A 22,114-nucleotide genomic window follows, 5' to 3' on the forward strand; every position below is an offset into this window, starting at 1 on the left:
CTTGTAAGCAAGAGTAGTAATCCTGATAATAATTTGACGTGGAGGGACACGCCTTTGTGAGTTCATAGATCTATACCCGGACACGCTTTATGACAATACACACTATTACGAAATCTATAAAGAGTAAAAAATAAAGGCGCTTTCTGCCTCTTTCCGTCATTTTGCTTCTAAACGACTCATCGGCCTTTTTGGTTTTTACTAAAAGATGTATTTAAGGAAAGAAAAGTTTGTATATATACATACTTTATAAATATTCTGCATAAAATGGCTAAACGATGACGGTGTTTTGTCAAAAAATCTATTTTCGTTTGTTTACATGGCTAACGGGATACATCTAAACCTAAGGAGATACATCAAAATAATGTGCTAAAAAATCTATACAAAATCACGTAATAGAGTATTATGTATCAGTCAAAAACGTACTTTTAAATATAATAGTAGTTAGTCGTTATTTGTTCTTCAGATAAATACGTTATCTACCTTGGGCGATATCGATTAAAATTGTCTTTTACACTACACCATTCGAATGTAAAATTAAAAAAATATCATCGATTCTACATAACAAGCAAACAAAAATCGTTCGGAGCGAAACGGGTAGACGGATAACTGACTGTAGCAATAAAATGTTGACCTTGACAGTTAAAATTACACAAACTTGAATCTATAAGCCGTAGACAAATTTCGATCTAAGTTACACAATAAAATTACGACTTAAAGTATTTTTTACATTAGCATAAATAAATTATAAAATAAAATAATATACCTACTTAATATTATCTTGCTAAGCACACGTTTCATTATTTTTATTAATAAAAAGCACTCGTGCGAAGGACCGCACGTGTATTATATAAATTAAAAAAAAAAACTCACGTACAACCTTATTTAAATCCTTGATGAGCACAAGGAAAATCCCAGAAAAACAGGGTTTCCATTCTGCGTCTGATTTATTTGCATATCCGACATCTACAAACGAAATTCCGAGAACAGAAGCTTGTAGCAGAATATTTTTGATGCAATTAAAACTTTAACGTTCTTAATACCTTCAACCCGAATTCATGGATAGCATTTTTAGATAATAAAATCACATGTTCGTCATGTCGCTGAAAACCAGTCCTGTATTGTTAATATAACAAGGATTTAAGGTGTTAACAAATAAGTTTCGGGACACGATCGGAATTTGTCAACTTAATCGTAAAGACACGATCTATGAGTTATTCTTTAGTTTATTTAAGACCTCCGCTAACTGTTACTGCACTGGCTCTGAATCGAAGCGATATTAGGCACGAAAAAACTTATTTAAATCATATAGATACATCCTGAGTTTGACGTATAAACAAATAAACTCCTCAACTTAATAGATTTTTATCGGTATAATTATTTTTAAATAAATTAATCAGTTAAAATTTCGTCTATGCTAATACGAATAAATGCGTAAGTAACTCTGTCGGTCTGTTAAGATTTCACGGTTAAACCAGTGTACTTTTGTTTAAATCATAAGTAAAATTTAGTTTTAAGTATTGTTGCAATGAAGTATAAATAAATAAATATAGATTTTTTACCTAAATTGATATTTAATCCTTATGATACAATATATATATGATGAATCTTCACATTCTGCTTGATTACCTGTAACCAAAAAAGGAAAAAAATATTAATGAAGTTAATATATTCAAAATTATAAACACAGATGCGTTTCAATGGAGAAGAATGTAATAAAATATTATATTTAAATATTTTTTGAATAACATTAATGTTAACCGATTACTCGAAAACGTCGAGACTAATTTGAATGATTAATTTCTCAATAACCATTGTTATACATTGAATAACCTAATCGAGGTTTCAAGGTAATTTCTTTAAAGTTTTAAGCAAATACCTTTAGTCGAGATTGTAACACACTGACCTATGTTTCCATTTATAAAGGCACGTAAAATGGATTATACAGCGTGCCCTTTCCATGAATAGACTGTTCGATATTTGTTGGTTCAACTTTATCAAATATTATTACGTGACGACATGGCCCATCATTTCTCTTATAACTGTGATTCTTTAGGTTTAGTTTGTATTATATAATATTATAACGTTATTAGAACATAAACAACAACTCTTAGATGTTCTCAATAAAATATAATAGTGACTCATTGATTATTAATATAAAATGTTATTTGTAAGAAAAGTTTCTACAAAGGAATATCAAAATATATTTTATTTTAGTCTATATCTATTTTATCTTATATCTACAATTACTTAACTATAATTTTAATAAAATAATGGTTACCAATAATGAAGCATTAATATTGCCTCAATACTAAATAAATAAATTATATATTTTTATTGTTATTTTTATCTCAATATTACAAATAAACTTTAAGAATAAATGTCGGAAGTTAAGTTGTCGTAGAGAGCGATTTTCTGTCTAATTAGATTTCATCTATCTGATATATATCTAATAAGATAAGATTTTTTTTTAAATACATATCGCATATGTTCTATCCTTTTCTACTTTTCGAATCTATTTTATCATCATTAAAATCTTTTATAATTATAACAGTATCTCATATATAAAAAATATTTTATTTTTTTTCGTAATGTATGCGCTCTCGTTTCTTTCATGTGTTTGAATTGAAACTGCGCTCTGTAACACATGTGTGATTGTGGCATATAGTACCGTCACCTTTCAATAGGTAGTGCTTGAGCCATATCAATTAATTACAAAATAATCGAAAGCAATTTTGCTACAAGCGTTAGTTAGTGATATATTTATCTACATCGTTTGGTACTTTTTTTTTGCTTTTAGCAATAAATATTTTACTACACAAAAAATGTACATAATTTTATATAATGTTTTTTATTGACATGTAACATGTCGCTTGCCTGCAATGTATGGGAGTGATTTGTGAAAAGGGACGGAAATGTGTAACAAAAAGCCGGGGAAGCGCGCGCGATTTGATTTGACAAATGAACGCGCGCGGTGCTGTAGTATGGTCGCCATATGGTACAACGCTTTACCTTAAGTTACTTAATAACTGTCATAACTGACATATTAATCATAGATATATACATCTGTTAATAACTGACATATTTCATTTAAATGATATATTTATAACAAATATTAATTATTCCTTGAAGTTTGTTCTAAGCTTGACATATCTCGAGATGAAATCTTATTGCTTATCTATTTTAAATTGAAAGCATTCACATCACGAAATCGATAGACTCTATTTCTAGGACTATCCGATATTTGATTCATAGCTCGTTTTGATTTAGAAATCGTCATGAATAATAATAGCTCTTTTATTAATATAACGTAACTTTAGACATTATAATTTGATAATTACAATTCTATGAAAATGTAAATATTGGTCTCCACCGCAATATAAGTTAAAAAAAGTATAAAATTTCATAATTATACAACAAAATTATATCATTCAAAAATAATATATATCGACATAGAGCTGAACAAAAATAAAAAAACTAGTAAACATAATATTAGATGTCAATTAAACAGTATAATGATATAGAATTATTCTCATGTATAAATATAAAAGATGAATGGGAACAAATTTTCTATGAATAGGCCAAAGGAAATAAAAAAAATATATATATATTGGACAACATCACATACATTACTCTGATTCCACTATAAGTAGCTAAAGCACTTGTGTTATGGAAAATCAAAAGTAACGACGGTACCACAAACACCCAGACCCAAGACAACATAGAAAACTAATGAACTTATTCTACATCAACTCGGCCAGGGAATCGAACCCGGGACCTCGGAGTGGCGTACCCATGAAAACCGGTGTACACACTACTCGATCACGGAGGTCGTCAAAAAAAAGGGAAGTTTAAATACAAACCCAGTGTTCCAAAAATAATAGAAAAACTCTAAAACATTCCGTAGATATTGGTCATATAACAATTATTCGTTGTAACCAATGGCGTTATTCCAGACAACTCGTATCATCTCCGAAAGATGTTTCATCAAATATAAGATCGGTTTGATTTTGAGTAGTACTTCCATACCGATTATTTTACACGGTTAGGGTGATGATCTAAATTAATAACTTATTAATAAGAATTTTCCTCTAAAATTAGTTACTTAACTATATAAATTGTAATAATAATGAATGCTAAATAGTATATTTATATATAAATAATAAGTACATTGAAATACGAATACATATTATTTTGTTATAATGATTGTGCGCTTATATCTTTATTTGTCTTTACTTTCAGATATAAAAATGTTTATATTTAATTTTTATTAATACCTCTTTGGTTCTAAATAGTTTTTTCTTCTTTTTTAACTAGGGTGCATCTTCTAATAAAGCTATGAAAGAATCAGGGCACTATGGAGTTTTTTTACTGCGAATCTATCTATCTCATAGGTTTATACTTCGTTTTAATTATGTTTACCTTGATAATTAATAGCAGCAGTTAATATTTTCCTATAATGTGTTATATTGGTCACTTACAAAACTTGTTTTTTTTTTTTTTCTAAATTCACTTGACCTTAGTACAAATAAATTCAATGCGTTAAGATTTATTTACATGAAAACACCAAGTGAAATCGGTTTGCAATCTGATATAACTCTTAAGTGGAAAACCGTATATTCTATCGTCGCGAACGTGAAAAAACGGACGAAATCAATCTTGTTTCCCTTAGACCTACCATTAATCTTATTTCAGCGAGAGCCTAATAGGTTTTGTAGCGAACCAAATAAAGTTCTCGCGGTTTACTTCCCACGATATAAAATAGATAACAGCATAATAATCTTGTTAATAAATGTTTTATTTTTGTATAAAAATTACGATAAATTTATGTCGTGACGATAGATGGCTTTACGCTTTATATTGTGTACTTATTATTTTATGTCTGTTTTCTATTGGATATTAATATTTCAGGAATGTTATAGTATATAATATTTTATGGTTGCGTTGATAATATAAGTTTCACCTACCACAGACGTTTGTCTTAATATCGGAGATATGATTTCCAATTTTCTATTTTTAAATTATAGTATTATTTGCGAACTAAATAAAAAACATGTATCAAGTTCATTTGAAATTTGCGATGTATCACCATAAAAAATATTTATCAACTTTTCATCTCACGATGAGGACAATGTTTTTGTTTGAATAGTGAGTAACCTATTGTAACCACCAAACCAAGACTGAAACTGCAATGACGTAACGTACATATATAACTATGTTTAATATTTCTTACTATCAGATCGCCAATTTGCCAGTCAGCCTACATACACTAAATAAAAGAAACGTACTATTGAAATTTTCTTGGTATATTTCTAAGTTACGTACAGAGAGGCTAGCTTATGTGAGTTGGAAAATGTAACTATGTGGCAAAATTAAATAAGACATTTACCTGATTTTGATTTTCGGTTACGATTTACAATATTACGTGTACGATCTATTCATTCGCCTCCAATTCTCGTACGTTACGTAGGCAGAAATATTATATTGAACGTATTTACTTCTTATTTTATCAGTCTAGATTTCTTGTTTTTAGTTGGTTTAACAGGACGAAATAGTTTTCTTTTGAAATGTTATATCTGTTTCGCGTAATATAGTAAAGTTGACATTAATTTATTAATAAATTAATTATAATTTATATCATGGAATCTATGAGTACAAGTCATTATCACAAATATACGACCACCGTACGATAAAATTAGATAGTCCAAGTAATACTAGGCTTACTAAAATATATAATAATATATAACTTGCTTAGATTATATTTTAGGGTAGCGAATAAAAAAAAGGATTTTCTTGTTTAGATCTTGCACAAAGCCCTACCACCAAGTATTTTATTTGTTTGGTAGAGTAAAAAATCGTAAAGTAAAAAATATTTAGAGTATATCATTACAGCTGTGAGATACATTTAATGACATTCTCGATAATGAACCTCGGGAAAACTCAATGACGGTCATTATAACTCGAAGAACTCGGTAACACCTGTTTGTAGCACGTTTCACTTGTATTTATATTTTATAATGTTTTCACCCGACAATTTTCGCAAAGTTTCATAAAATTTCGTTACATTATAAACTTCATAGTATATGAGGTATATTGTAGGTATTTGGTATAAAGCTGCACATTTATAGTCGTTGGGCAGGGATTTGACGATCTAGTGCACTTCTAGCAGCCACTAGTAAAACTTTAACGTGGAATTTACCCAGCTGGTTTTATAGGAATTTATATAATTCAAACATAGAATATTCAACGGCATAGAGTATATATTTCTATATGGGTGAAAAAGTAAATATTTTGATCATTTAAATTGGATTTAAACATTGACGTAGCTTAATTTAGATTTTTCTGTAACATAGTATTAATATAGCAACGGAAATTGTTGCCATTCAAACATAGAAATTTGGACCAGAGGTTTCGGAGTTATTAAAAGGTGTTTATACGAGACCATAATAAAAAAGCCGTGGGCCATGCGGGAAGTAGCATCGCAGTGCTAAAACATACTATGGCAATAAAGAGCGAATAAGAAACTCGAATCCATAATAATTATAATATAATATTATCACTACCTAGTATACAACAAAATCACTTCCCGCTGTCTGTCTGCCCCTATGTATGCATAGATCTTTAAAACAAAGCAAAATCATTTTGATGCGGGTTTTATAATAGATAGAGTGATTCAAGAGAAAGGTTTATATGTATACATGCATAATATAGTAGAGAAACACTGATTGTTTTAGAGGTTTCTAATGTGATTTCGTAAATAAACACATTTTTTTACGCTGGCTACCCTAACCCTACAAAATAAACCAGAATAATGTACTACAGTATTGTACACCTTCAAAAGCTCTACAAAAAAGTCCGGTGTATGTCTATCTCATAGGGATAACCCACAATACGTAACCGTTTTTATTCTTTAATTTTTACGATAAATAATGGCTTATTTACTAAGCGATTTTAAGCAATACAGCACTAATCCTTATCCAATTAAGCAACTACCTTAAATACATTGTCCATTTAATATAGATCAATATAGCATATGTAATTATTACAACATTTAATTTAAATGAATATTTTCGAAGCTATTACAGATTTAAAATGCAAGGACATAGCGGTTTGTATTGTCTTATAACAAAAAAACTATTAACATTGTATATGAAGACGTTCTGTAGTATATTTAGAGTAAGCATTGCACCCGTACGAAGCAGGGGCGAGCGCTAGTATTATTACAATTTAAAAAAAAAAGTATAAAAAATATTATAAATTTTGTTTATACACGTAAAATACGGAATAAAACCTGATCCCTATTTTTACGGAAAGGAAATATTAGAAATATACTAGGCCGCTGGGGAAGTATTATGTGAAATTTTTACGCATTGAACCTCTGGGATTCCTTCCGAAAGGATCCGAGATCATTTTTACTAATATAATGCCGTGGTTTACTCGATGAAACTGATCTCATTTGGAAGAGTTGCAAAGTTGAGACACTCAATCCAACTTTGCTTTTAGTCTAAAATATAAAACACAACACTGATATAATCTATTATTCTACGACTGTGTACTGTTCATTGTATAACCAACAAAGGGTTATACGACACTGAAAGTGTTGTGGAACGTTGGATACAAATTGTTTTTTTTTTTTTAGTAAATAAATTGTTCATATAATATGATTCGGAATAAATATATTTTTTTTTAATCTGGCTTTTATTTGTGCCAAGAGAGCACAGATTATTTCGCCAATGTCACGTGGGATGGCACTAAATATAATAATACTGAAAGTCGAAGTTTGACAGCTGACAGCGTATAGTTTTATTTCGAACCTTATTGAAATTCACCAAGTTGTCTAATGTAAGGGGACCGTAACTTTCAAGCAACTTAACGAAACCAAAATAATATGATAAACGTGGAAACTTTTAAGAAGTATTTTGACCCAATCTTTTGAGAATAAAAATTTTATATACTCGACATTAATAGGCTTTTAAATCAAGTAGGAGCCATTTTTTCTGTTTTTAATTAGTAACAACTAATTCTTTAGAATTTACGGAATTACTAAAGAAAATGGCAATGATAAATTAAATTCACATAAATGTATCACAAAGCCAATTAGGACCACACGCACAACCCATATTGACTACTTGGAGATAATTCGATCGTCCATGCAACGTGATAGCGTTTATACAATACGTTTAGAATCATTGTTTGGATCGGTTAACTCTAAGCCCTTTCACAATGAAATACATAATAATATCATGCTTGAGATATCCTGAAGAGAAGAGCAAGAATAACGCAAATCGTTCCACAAAAACTAGGAATCTGACTATAAAATATAGGAATGTGTAGTACATAATCAGCCTGTAAATTCCCCACTGCTGGGCTAAGGCCTCCTCTCCCGTTGAAGCTATGGAGCATATTACACCACGCTGCTCCAATGCGGGTTGGTGGAATACACATATGGCAGAATTTCGTAGAAATTAGACACATGCAGGTTTCCTCACGATGTTTTCCTTCACCGCCGAGCACGAGATGAATTATAAACAAATTAAGCACATGTAAATTCAGTGGTGCCTGCCTGGGTTTGAACCCGAAATCATCGGTTAAGATGCACGCGTTCTAACCACTGGGCCATCTCGGCTCCTAACCTAATGTGTAGTACATATACATAATATGTTACTTAGGTTACAGGCTAACGATTCAAATCACTAGACTAATTAATTAGTTTTCCATTTTAATTGCAAAATGTTTATATATTTGAAAAGATTTCAATACTATTTTGCAACAAGACTATTAAGTTATTCATAACTTTATACAGTTTCGCGAAGTTAAAGTTTGTTAGTATTTCGCCATCTAAGAAAACTTACAACGAGACGAGCTCCGTAGTCCGATGGATGAACTTTAAAGGTCCGATTAAGACAAAGACTTTCGAAGTAGAGTAGTCGTTTCACTTACTTTAATTCATTAAAATTACGTTACGTTACGTTAATATTATCAAAATTAATGAACCAATTTTGCGAAAACTTGGCGCAGTTTGTGACATACATACCTATGCCGGGTACAAGAAAGAGCACATACAAACAAAAGTTCTGCTAAATTAATTACTTCATTACTTTAATATTTAACAAAATAAAATGTATAAATTAAATAAAATAACTTAAATTTTAATTATAATAACGACAACATTTAGTAACGTAAGAGAAAGTCTTATATGAATTAAAATAATAATATAAACAATTTATCATTCTCATGCAATAATATGTCTAGAAAAGGATTTTCTAAACGTTAAAAGAACATTTCCCATTTCCCTAAACGTTAGAGAACATACGTTAGGATCATTTGTAAATGTCACTTTTAGCATTTGAGTTTAAGAAAAAAAACTGTTCTACTAAGTTTAAAATTGTCGTTCTCATAGTCATTTCTTCACTATAGCAGTACACTAATAATAGTTAAAGTTAAGTTAAGCGGTTTCGAAGCGAAAATACACTGACCTGACAAGAACCCGTGTATGTAACTCGGGAAGGTACTTTTTGTCAAGTTGTTTACAATTTTCAATACCAGAGAACGATAAAACTATCGCTCCCAGTATATTAAATACTTATTAAATACTAGCTATGTATCCGATGGGATATCCCATCAGATATATTATACAAAAACCAACAATTTCCAAAAATGTTGAATATCAAAAATGATGAGCTTTACCGTATAATTTGACGCCAAACATCTTAAGCTAATAATTTTCAATACACTGTTATCATTTTTTAAATCATAAATAGAAGCATAATGGCTTATTTCCATATTTTTAGTTTCAATAATGAAGAACTTTCGTACAAACTTACATCCCCATTTTTACCCTCTTAGGTAATGTATGCCGAAATAACTGATTTTTACATTTAACTTTAAAAATTAAATAATGTCATATTTTAAGAAATCATCGGTTAAGATGCATGCGTTCTAACCACTGGGCCATCTCGGCTGTTTTAAAAAAAGTTTTAATAATATCAATTTTGATGCTTAACATCTGCCAGGAGGCGCGTGAACCATCAATTTCTCTCTATCTTACGACTGTAAGATAGTAAATATTAATAAAAATATCAAATTGTAATAATTAATATATAAAAACCTTTATAATACATAAATGCCTATTTATGTTACACAGTTCTCGGTAAATAAAAGACTAATTTAAAATTTTATTTAAAAAGTACCCCGAAACGTATTTACGCGGTGTATATTATATTAGCATTCTGATATTATTCCCGTTTAACCTTTATTTTTTCTGGTTTTAATATTCATATTTTTAAACAGCTGTCACCCTGATTTTCATTGAAATACACGGTATTATCTTTGAAACAAACACAGACTATATATATTATTAATTTATCACCTCTATACAAAAAATATAATTCGCATTATTTAAAAAAAGGTTTTACTCTATTTTTTTTTTAATTCATAGAATAGATAAAGAAATTGAAGTATGCAGAGTTCCTCAATTTGTCAAGAGACTTCCTTATGTCGCACGGATATAACCGTTCATTACGACGAATATTCATAATCGCGATCTATTGCTCTTATCATTGCTCTTATTAAAAGTTAAACAGTTCATATAATAAAAAAAAAATGATATATTTATTTTCAATACAAAACCCACAACGTCCAGGATGTTTTATTTATTAGATTTAATGAAAATTGTATATACAAATTCAAAAATTCTAACAGCTGCTCGGAAAGACACACCTCAGACCTAATAAGAACCGGCGAAATAAAACGGGATTATTTCTCCTTTTTATGTCAGAAATTCGTGTTAACAATGATAAATTATTTATTTTGGAAACGGCCTGGAGGCGATTGTTAATGTTATAATAACCTTTAGCACACAAACGTTTTTTGACGATTTTTAACCTTAGAGTAGAAATTTTTTGAACGTTTTCCGTTAAAAGTAAAAACCGACAAAATTAAATAGTTACCCTTTATCACCAATTAATATTTCATAGATATGATTTTTAAGTATCGTTCGAGAAAATCAACGAATCCTACTCATAAATTCGAGTATATACAATTAAATGTATACAGAAATCGAAGCATATTAACCACGCTTATTTATCTTATAACTATAAAATATTTATCAAATACTTATCTTGTTACCTTCATTAACATTAAATTCCAATTTATTCATAGGCCAATTCAAAATTGAGATTTGAGACAGCTTAAAATGCACAAACACAACGGTCACAACATTTCAATCACCAGAACTTCACTATGAGTTACGAAAGAGTATTTAAAATGTAAAATAATATGGAACTTACCATAATGACTGAAAGAAGAGCTTTTATGTGGATAGAACACGTGGATCATAAATCACAGATGTTGGGTTTACATTCAGGGTAACACAACCGAAATTTCGTGTGCTTTACTTGTGTTTATAATTTATCTCCTTCTAGGTGGCGAGCGAAGAGAAGAGCGAGAACAAGCTCCAAATATATATATATTTATATTTTATTGCGTGATAAGCTACAATTAACTTGATGTTTTATTTGACAATCTGACTTTTTCTATATATTCATTATCTACCCGGTCGTAAAGGAGTGCAATGAAAAACATGTATACATAGATTATACACATATCATATACATATAAATAAACAGGTTATCTGGTAACTTAGAGTTAGGACTCTCTCGGTGGTAGGACTTTGTTCAAGCCTATCTCGGTAAGTACCACCTACTACATCATAATTATATTCTACCGCCAAGGCGCAATACTTTGTATTGTTGTGTTCCGATTTGAAAGGTGAGTGAGCCAGTGTAACTAAAGCCACTTACCATCAGGTGGACCATCTGCCTGAAAGCCTACCTATTTCATGAACACAAAAACTAAAAAATTGAATTAAGGTTTCTACTATTTTTAAAACGAATTAAAATTTATCTACATTGCAATTGGAGTAACTTTGTTAAATTTCAAGTTAATTGGTTTCGCAGTACTTGTGATAAATCAGCCAGAGGTATTCCACATATATATAATATACAGATATGCATATATACAAATGGATATTACAAATTGATGCATACAGAAAGGCGTCCATTTTGAAAATCAAGAAATGACATATATATCAAACCGTTTAATATATTCACGGACTGTTACAGATTTTTTAAATCATGTTATTAATAAAAAATATTTTAATAATATATTGCAGCCGGTCTGTATAAAGTTCTACGATGCTGTGTTGCGGTTTGAAGAGTATGTGAACTAATGTAATTAAATATCACAAGGGTAATTAATATTAATACAGTGCCAACTATAGATCTAAGAGTAATCTCTTAGACCTATAGTTGGTATTGTATTAATAATAGTTATTGAGCTAATATATTATACAGGCAGTGATACTATTCATAATTGAAAACCTAATAATTTAGTCATCTGAGTCAATCAAACAGTAGCGGTGTTTTTTTTTTGTTGAAAATTGTATTGACGCTGTTTCCTTGCATGAAGGGTTATCACATATTCTATGTGGGATCGGCCAGCACCGGATTGACGGGAATATACACTAAAAAAACCAATTGACTGAATGACTTTCTCGTAGAAAGAGCATCTCCATCCAGCACCTGCCGAGCGTGATTAACGCCATGTTCGGTAGCGAGAGATCTCCGCAACCAGAGAATGCCTCTGGTGTCGCACTCCATCAGGATGTGGTGCATTAAGACTAGTGGCATATAACACTTGTGGCAGGAGGATTACACGTCCCGCCTCAATGCAGATACTTACCGAAACACTTTCAAGGAGTATACTGAATCTCAAAACCCAAAATACCGTTTGGTAGCTTAGCTGTGATAAGGTTGTGATGAGTGAAAAGTATCTATCACTTATCCATTGCAAACATTTCTACAAAGAAATTCAAATAAAAAGATAAAACTCAACAAGGAATTTGTAATAGAAAACTTGAAACAATGCCGAAATTATTAAAAAGGGCCGCTTAATAAAACTAACAATATATGAATAGTTTATTGTGAAATACTATTATAGCTTTTAGTACCACTTTCATAATACAAATAGCTTAATAGGCCAATCTAAATGAGTACTTGCTCCTTCTAAATTTATCCGAAGAATTCAAGAAAAGCTTTCCGCCTTTAACAACGTTCAACCTCAATTACAGTAAATACACGCTGTAGTGATATATGCATAGGACAACTAAATCGCCTCTCATCTCCTACTATTTACACAACAACATTAAATTATTTAATATTTACTTTAAATTAAATCTTATAAATACAAAAAAATATATATATTATTACACTTTACCTTGGAACAATAATTAACATGACCTCGTGAAACAGTCAAATTACTCAAATTTTTATTAGTCCGAGTTGCGAAGAGTATTTACAGGATTTTTTAAACAATATGTTTTACTATTTGTATTAATTTTGATATTCGAAATCACCCCTCTGTTTGTTTATTCTGTTAAAAATTAAACCTGCATACGAGTATTCATCCCCTATTTTACTCTTAGGAGCTGGTTTTTAAACATGCTGACAAAACTCCCGAACATAAGCTTCCAAAGATTAAAAATCAGTATTGACACCTACGACCACCTAAGTAATTTACACGAAAAAATATGTTCTTTGGATTGTTATAAATTACTCAAATATTTAAATCGGGTAATATCCCAAAAATTATAGATTAAATTTAGAACTTCGAACTCCTACCAAGATCTTTGAGCACGTTATGGTAAGCAAATAATAGTTTATTTTGACACGAAAATTCCTGTGTACAGAATTTGAATAACAAATAAAAAATCCTCTTTAATCCTGATGTTAGAGCTCATTAATATTTTTATTAGCTCATGTAGTGCTACGGGCCGTTTTAAGCATATTTTGTAACTTATGTAAGGCCTTTGATTTGAATATGTAACATTAGCATAATCAATTGAAAAGCCGTTATACTTCTGATTTTGTAACCAAGAAATCTAATTCAGGAGATTGGTGTAAACGAAAAAATTTCTGCCGGAGTTCCCAGGGGAAATTTAAGTCACTTTTTCTTCTTCATTTGCATAAATGACTTGCGTTATCGTAGATAACTTACTAAGCCGCATGTAATCAAAATTGCATTTAGCAAATAAAAAATAAGTTTTTATTAAATCCTACATATATTTAAGTTGGTAAGGATATTTATTTAAAGTTATATTAAGCATTGGTTATATATAAAAGTTTTAAAATTATATTTGTATACTTCAATAGCTTTTATATCTTTTTATCTACGAGCTAAGTCTGATAAAGTGTACTCGTTAAATAATTATTACATCACATTAGCAGCCTGTAAATTTCCCACTGCTGGGCTAAGGCCTCCTCTCCCTTTGAGGAGAAGGTTAGGAGCATATTCCACCACGCTACTCCAATGCGGGTTAGTGGAATACACATGTGGCAGAATTTCGTTGAAATTAGACACATGCAGGTTTCCTCACGATGATTTCCTTCACCGCCGAACAAGAGATGAATTATAAACACAAATTAAGCACATGAAATTCAGTGGTGCTTGCCTGGGTTTGAACCCGAAATCATCGGTTAAGATGCACGCGTTCTAACCACTGGGTTATCTCGGCTCTAATCTAATTAATTATTATTAAGTGATATTTCACGCCCAGCGAAGCGAGCGGGGTAGCTTGTTTATTATTTATAATTATGAATAAGCTGCTTTTAAGAGGAGTTATTACTTTAAGCTGAATTTAATTGTTATTATACGTATTCTCTGTTTATTTTATTAGTCCTAACATGACCTCGTGAAACAGTAAAATTATTCAAATTTTTCTTAGTCCGAGTTGCGAAGAGTATTTACAGGATTTTTTTAAACAATATATTTTACTATTTGTATTAATTTTGATATTTGAAATCACCCGTTTGTTTATTAATTCAGTTAAAAATTAAACCTGCATACGAGTATTCATCCCCCTATTTTACTCTTAGGAGATGGTTTTTAAACATGCTGATAAAACTCCCGAACATAAGCTTCCGAAGATTAAAAATCGGTATTGACAACTACGACTACCTAAGTAATTTACATGAAAAAATATGTTCGTTGGATTGTTTTACTTTTACGGGGTAATAGAGCTATGGCTCTAAGTGAAAAGTGAAGGAAACCTTATAAAAACTAATACACGTGTACATTACCAACGTTAATTGATAAAACATAAATCAATGATTTACAAGAATAGCAAAACAAATACATAAAATTGTAAAATTAATAACACCATAAAAATTAGACAAAGTATTCAAGTAAATACTTGTTAGACTCTCATAAATATAATATAACATATTCAAAAGCACTTTAAAAATATATTTCACCTTTAATGAAACAAAAAGGCTGTGATATATTTTTAATCAAAATGTAACGATAATACAGTCAGAAATGTCGAGGACTTACAATTTCGGTAAACCTCGAATGAGAAATATTTTTCGCGAAACATCCACAAAACATTCTTTTGTTTTTCATTCTTCAAGAGATCTCTAATTTGAATTATTATTATTTTAACATACAATTTTAAGGTTTATACATAATAACACAATAATCATAATATTATAACAAAACAATTAATCATGTGATACTAACCAAAATTATTAGTTAAATAGTTCAATTGAAGTCGTCATTTTACTGTGTTAATTTCACCAGCAAAATCAAAATCCAAATTCTTTTTTCAATTAGAAACGGCTTACGATGTAAATTCTACAAAGAATATACAGCAAGACATATAATTAAAATATTAATCATCTACATTTTATCATTAATTCCATAGAAATCAACACTACAGAACACCACACGTTCATCATCACCTATATAATTTTATAAATATTAGTAGTCATGACCTTTCCCTTTAATTATACTATTAAATAAACATCAATCAATAAATCGGCAAACATAAAGAAACCGGTAAAAATATCAAATGCAAAATTAAATTAGAACGCAAAATTATATTTAAGTCTATTACGGATAGCCGGTCCGATATTAAATACTCAATCATATCACATGGACATCGTGCTAAGAATATAATAGAATGACACAATAAAAAGGTTTCCTAATTGAAGCAAACGTGACGGATGTATTGATCAAACAGTCCATCGATCGGTCTGGCCTTTATACACTTAACATGCTTGTTAAGTTCAATTACATTAGACCGTACACACATTATGACTAATGGCAGAGCGTTAAGGTCGCAGTAAAAGTAACTTTTACGTTATTACTTTTGACGTTCAAACATAGGTTAGCTCCCACGGGTGTGAATATATTCTGATATTTGCAACAAAACGTTCGAATTTTTCTTTTCGTATGTCGTAGTTTTATGACAAATGCCCAAAATAAAAAAATAAACCCCAAGCTCCCAAAACAGTATCGCGTGTTGTGTAACTACTTTTGTGTCAGAAATGTTTTATTTGGAATCATCGAAGTTGTGATTGAATAGCTCGGTTCTCCGTCGGAATGAAAGTAGTGTGTGTTATGTATATTCGAGTATGTATTTAAAATAAAAAAATCTCTTTCCTTTATATTTGCCAAATCAAAAGTTAACAGTGATGAGAGATTAATTATTTTCATTCTTGATTACTATGCAAATATATTTGCATTAACAATTATATGAAAAGTCCGAACAAATTCAATTTTCGAACAATGTCAATATTAAACACCTATTCAAAATTAATATCATGTAAATGTCACTAACGTATACACAATATTCTTATTTCATAACTGATGGTTAAGAATGCTTCATAATATCAAAAAACCATTTCTCAGGAACTCACAACAAAATGAATTATTTACTCAATATGGATTATTATCTGTTATTAATATTGTGAAGTTTCAAATTGCTTGTAACATTATCCCTAACATAAAATATAGGGAAACAAGCCCAGAATCATTATTCGGGTAAAATAAAACGAGGAAATATTTAGTGGCTAATACAGGTGAAAATATGGTCGCAACGCGGGTAATAGCGACCGAACTTGAAGCATGATTCATAACGATCACTTTCTACTGTTAACTTATTTAAGATAGGTTTTTGCAATTGCATCGACATATATTTTATTAAGATTTTGAATTATCTCGTGACAACTCTGTAAATTGTATAGTGGAGTATTGCTATGACTAAATAAATATGTAATTAAAATTCGTATATCGGTTTTCCGCAGTAGTTTTCAGTAGTAGTTTTTTACTCTATATCATTTACAAACCTTTAACTTTGCGTATCTGCAACGTACAGATTGTACAGTTAGTTCAATCACATGATTGTGTTTCAGTTTTACTAATTAATCAGTATTTTCTTTAACTGTTTATAGACCAATTTTATAATCAAACCTAAATTTAGAAGAAGAAGTTGAAGTACAGTTCAGAAGTAAGCAGAAATAGTTTTTTTTTAAATAGAATACAAATACAAATCTTGTTAAAGCCTTTTCCGTTGATCTACATTATTCAGACAACGCTTAATGTTAAGTGGACACCTTCATTTATACGTGTAATAACTGGCTCTGAAAAAGATCATTTTCTAAAATGTTATAATTTTCCTTGAACTAGTAATAACATTGATATATCAATTCTTTTTTTTTACAAATAAATTAACCTACGTAAAGGCCTACCGTCGATAGTACTTAAGTTTCAATAACTGATCGAGAACTAGGAGGCTGATAATGGTAACCTGTCATATATGTCACCTAGTACGAACATCAGTCTCTTATACAGAATCACCTTAACAGATATAATAACTAGAGTAAAATTTGTAACCATTTCTGTATGAGATAACAATAATGAAATTATTATTATTATGTAAGTAACATGTCATATAACAGTATTATATTCGTATATCTAAATATAAACAATTTTAAATCATAAACATTTATTTATACAATTATATTCTGAGAAATTACATATATATTTTTTTCTTTTCATTTATTATTTACGAAAGAAATGTAATTGGTCGTAACGTTGATTTATAAAAAAAAATCATATACCAACTTAAGTAAAAAATAACCAATACGTTATACAATTATACAATATAAAACGACAATATCTTACGAATCATATAAAATATTTCTAATACAATCTGAGATCTCATCGGCCCTTACAAAAAAATCATGTAATACGAATTCTGGAAGATTACATTTTTTCCCAACATCATACAATAGATCAATAATGAATATGTTACGGAATTTGCCTTTCTTCAATACAACGAGCTCACATAACGAGATCAGATGGAATAACTCTTTTTTAAATCATATTGTTGGTAGACTGACACACAATTCGGCCACCTAATAGTAAGTGATCAGCACTGTCCGTATAAAAATGGTACCATTGGTACCAATGGTACCAATGGTACTGATAGATATATTAATCATTCATATTACCAATGCAATTCCTTCAACCTACTAATCTTGCTAATTAAGATGTTATGTTCTTTACTTCCGTGCCTATACATACATTTGCTATAGAATATATTATTACGTGTGGGTTATTATGTGTGGGTGGTACCTACCCACCTTACACGTAGCCTACCACGAAGTGAAATACGAAAAAAATACGCAAGAACATTACTAAGGTATTAACATTTAAGGTACGATATAATTTTGTGATATAGTATAATTGTTATTGCTTGTTAAATTATTGATGATAATATATATTATATGAATTGTTTTGCCATCAGGTGGCCCATTTGCTGGTCCACCAACTTGATAACAAAAAAAAAATTCTATCACCAAAATGCAATATATAATATTGGTGTGTTTGAATGAAGGGTGGGTGACATTACCACAGTACTCCCAAGTCTGTCAACCCATTTGCAACAGAAAAAAACCGAGGACTCCGTACCAAACAATACTAAGAGTTATTGATTTTTGGATTTTTACGCAAAATATTGTTTTTTGATAAATTTCAGCAATTCTCTTTACGAATGTTTGGGAAATAACCGACCAGACAATAAACGACCATATCTTTTGATTGCGTTGATTTAGAGGTTCGACATTTTTGACAGCTTAAAACCACAGATCTCACTATTTTATATAATTTAAACTTTATACCTTTATGAATAACTCAGAAAAGGGTATTGACGGACAAACAGACGAACGTACAAAGAAGTGACCTTATAAGGGTTCAATTTTCCTTTAGAAGTACGGAAACCTAAAAAACAACATATATAGGTCCAACCTTATTCATGACATTAGCGTGACAGGTGGGCTAGTATAATCAATATCGAGGACGGTCCGGTCCGGGCCTTATAGGTATTAGTGGCCCTATAGGTTTTATCCTACATAACCAGGTGTAGGAGCTGAATATTTATCGAATTTTTGCTACTGGTTAAAAATTGTAGGTTAGTTTTATTGGATTTGGAATTGCGATCCAACAGAAGCATTCAATTATAAAACGTTTCGGTTTTTCTCAAAAGAGCGCTCGACAAATTTAGTGACATATATTTGTCGAGCGTGAGTTCGATGCGACTTTCCTTTGATGGTAGAATCCATATATTCCCGAAATATGTTAAAAATTTCCGTCAAATCAGTGAAATCTAAGTAAATAAGAACAATATATTATATCTTCACTCACAGTTAGCAATTTATAATGATTATTAGTGAATTGTGTCACGATTTGTTACATCTTAGTAAATTTTAATTTATTTGAAATATTTATTTCAATTCATTGGTTCGATGAGAAAACACTTGAAATAATTCGTACTTATTTGTTAGAGATTTTAATTTCCAACCTTTTTATCGGAGTTGCGAGGAAGACCCTTTGCGGCACGGTCGTGTTTTTTGCAAGTTATTATTTATTGTACTAAGCGTTGAGATAAGAAACCGGTTTGATCGCTAGCCGTGTGCATTTTGCACTATCGTGCATTCTTGTGAATAGACCGCGTAATGAATATTATGATTTATATTTATTATGAATAATATCGCAAATAGCACGTCGCCCGTGCAAGATGGCATGGAGAATAGGAGTGAAGTAGAACAATATAATGAAAATGAAGAATTATTTCTAGTGGATGGGGCCGAAGAAAATACTAACCTACATACAAAAAAAAAAAGATATCGTGATGAGGATGATGGAGAAATTTGGACGTTAGTGTCTAGAAATAGCAAAAGAAGGTATCGTAGAACTGAATCAGAAAAAAGTACAGAAGAAATAGACGGTAAAATAGAAGTTTGTATTACTAGTAAAGAAAAAATTCCTAAGCAGATAGAACTAGCGAGGTTCTTAAAAGAACAAAATATATCAAATATAACAAGAGTTAAATATGCAACACCTTATAAAATTTTTGTTTTATTTGATGAAGAAAGCGATGCAGATAAATTGTTGACTTCTACAGCGCTCCAGGAAAAAGGTTGGAAATGTTACAAAACAAGTGAAGTTGGATTTTCTTTTGGAATTATCAGAAATATTGACTTAGAATTGTCCGAAAAAGATGTACACGAGAGCATTGCGACGGATTTAGAGATAGCATCGGTTAAAAGATTATTTCGTAGAAATGATGAAACTGCTGGTTGGACTGAAAGCGAGACAATTCGCCTTTGTTTTAAAGGATCCTCCTTACCATCACATATTTTCATATATGGCTTAAAGGTAAAGGTTGAACCATACGTGTTTCCGGTGACTCAATGTTCCAAATGTTGGAGATTCGGCCACACCCATAAATATTGCCCTTCAAAAATTATGATATGCCCCAAGTGCACAAAGAATCACAGCAATTGCGAAACAAACCAATTTAAATGCATTAACTGTGGTGGACAACATATGTCGTTAGTACGAACATGTCCGATATTCCTTAAAGAAAAACGAATTAGACAGTTAATGGCAGAGTTTAACTGTACTTTCAGAAAAGCGACGATGATGTATGTTCCCCCATCTCCTCAACCAGATAAAGAAAATAATCTGGACATAAATGAGATCTTCCCTGCACTTAGTAAATATCAAGAGCCAATCATAGTCCCGAGTGAAACACAAAGCTTTTCAGAAATAGTAAAGTCAGCCAAAAAATTAAATTGTGAAGATAGTCAAAAGAAAAGTAAAAAAATATATAAGAAAAACATAATGCAAGAAAAGAACATTCAGTCACAAATCACTGTGGACTGGGACATGTCAACAAATTCGGATTCAGAAACTAATATAGAGGCAACACCAAAATGTCCAAAGGAAAGGAAAAATAATAGTAGTAGTCATATACCTTTTAAACAACTCGTAGAAAAACTGAAAAACATTATATTTATACGAAGAATATCTCTAAAGGAGAAAATTATAGAGGCTTTAACAATTATATGGGAGTGGCTAATTTCTTTATGCAAGACCAAAGTTTTAGAGTTACCAATATTTAAAAATATATTTGAATCTTTACATGGATAGTTTATCGTCTAGAAACTATATTAAACTTAATATTATGCAGTGGAATGCACAAAGTTTTAAACCTAAACTAAGAGACTTTGAGATTTTATTAATTCATGAAAAAATTCATATTGCAGTGATTAGTGAAACTTGGCTGAATGAGACTGATGATATAAGGATATCTGGTTATAACATATATCGTCTTGATAGATCTGACGGTTATGGAGGTGTCGCTATTATAACTCATTATTCGGTTAGAACGGAGGTTTGCCAAATTAATATAGCAAACTCAAATATTGAAGTTTTACATGTCAAAATTCATAATTGCATTAATCTTGAAAGTATTTATGCTATATATTGTCCACCATCCGCACGAACCTTGCAAAATAATTGGGATGATTTTTTTTTAAGCAGTACGCAAAAATCGTTAATTTTAGGTGATTTTAATGGTCATCATCATAGCTGGTCTAATAGAACAGATAGAAGAGGAATCCAGATTTTTAATTCAATTGTAGATAGTAGTTATGTAATCCTCAATAATAGTAGCGTATCAACCCGTGTTAAATTTGTTAATAATAGTTTGCAAAAATCCTCTCCTGATCTATCTTTGGTGTCATCGGATATTGTCTTAAATTGTGAATGGTCGGTTACAAACGAGTCCCTAGGAAGTGATCATCTAATAATTAAAATAACTTTAAATTATAACGTATCTCCTAATCATTTTATTAAAAAGAGGAACTTTAAATTAGCCAAATGGGATTCATATCGTTCAGAAATTGATTCGTCACTACGTGATATGACC

At 30.4% G+C, this 22,114-nt stretch overlaps 2 protein-coding genes across 14 annotated transcripts in view; one reads left to right on the plus strand and one right to left on the minus strand.

Annotated features, from left to right (window-relative positions):
* The window catches only part of LOC113398625 (small conductance calcium-activated potassium channel protein), a 238,953-nt gene that overhangs the window by 188,352 nt on the left and 28,487 nt on the right, over window positions 1–22,114 (minus strand). The gene's annotated exons all lie outside the window — the stretch shown is intronic.
* Window positions 19,879–21,333, plus strand: LOC113395707 (uncharacterized). The gene has a single exon (XM_026633386.2). The coding sequence runs from the start codon at window positions 19,879–19,881 to the stop codon at window positions 21,331–21,333; it is 1,455 nt and encodes a 484-aa protein (XP_026489171.2).

Source organism: Vanessa tameamea, chromosome 14 (genome assembly GCF_037043105.1).
Source record: "Vanessa tameamea isolate UH-Manoa-2023 chromosome 14, ilVanTame1 primary haplotype, whole genome shotgun sequence".
Taxonomy (NCBI): Eukaryota; Metazoa; Arthropoda; class Insecta; order Lepidoptera; family Nymphalidae; genus Vanessa; species Vanessa tameamea.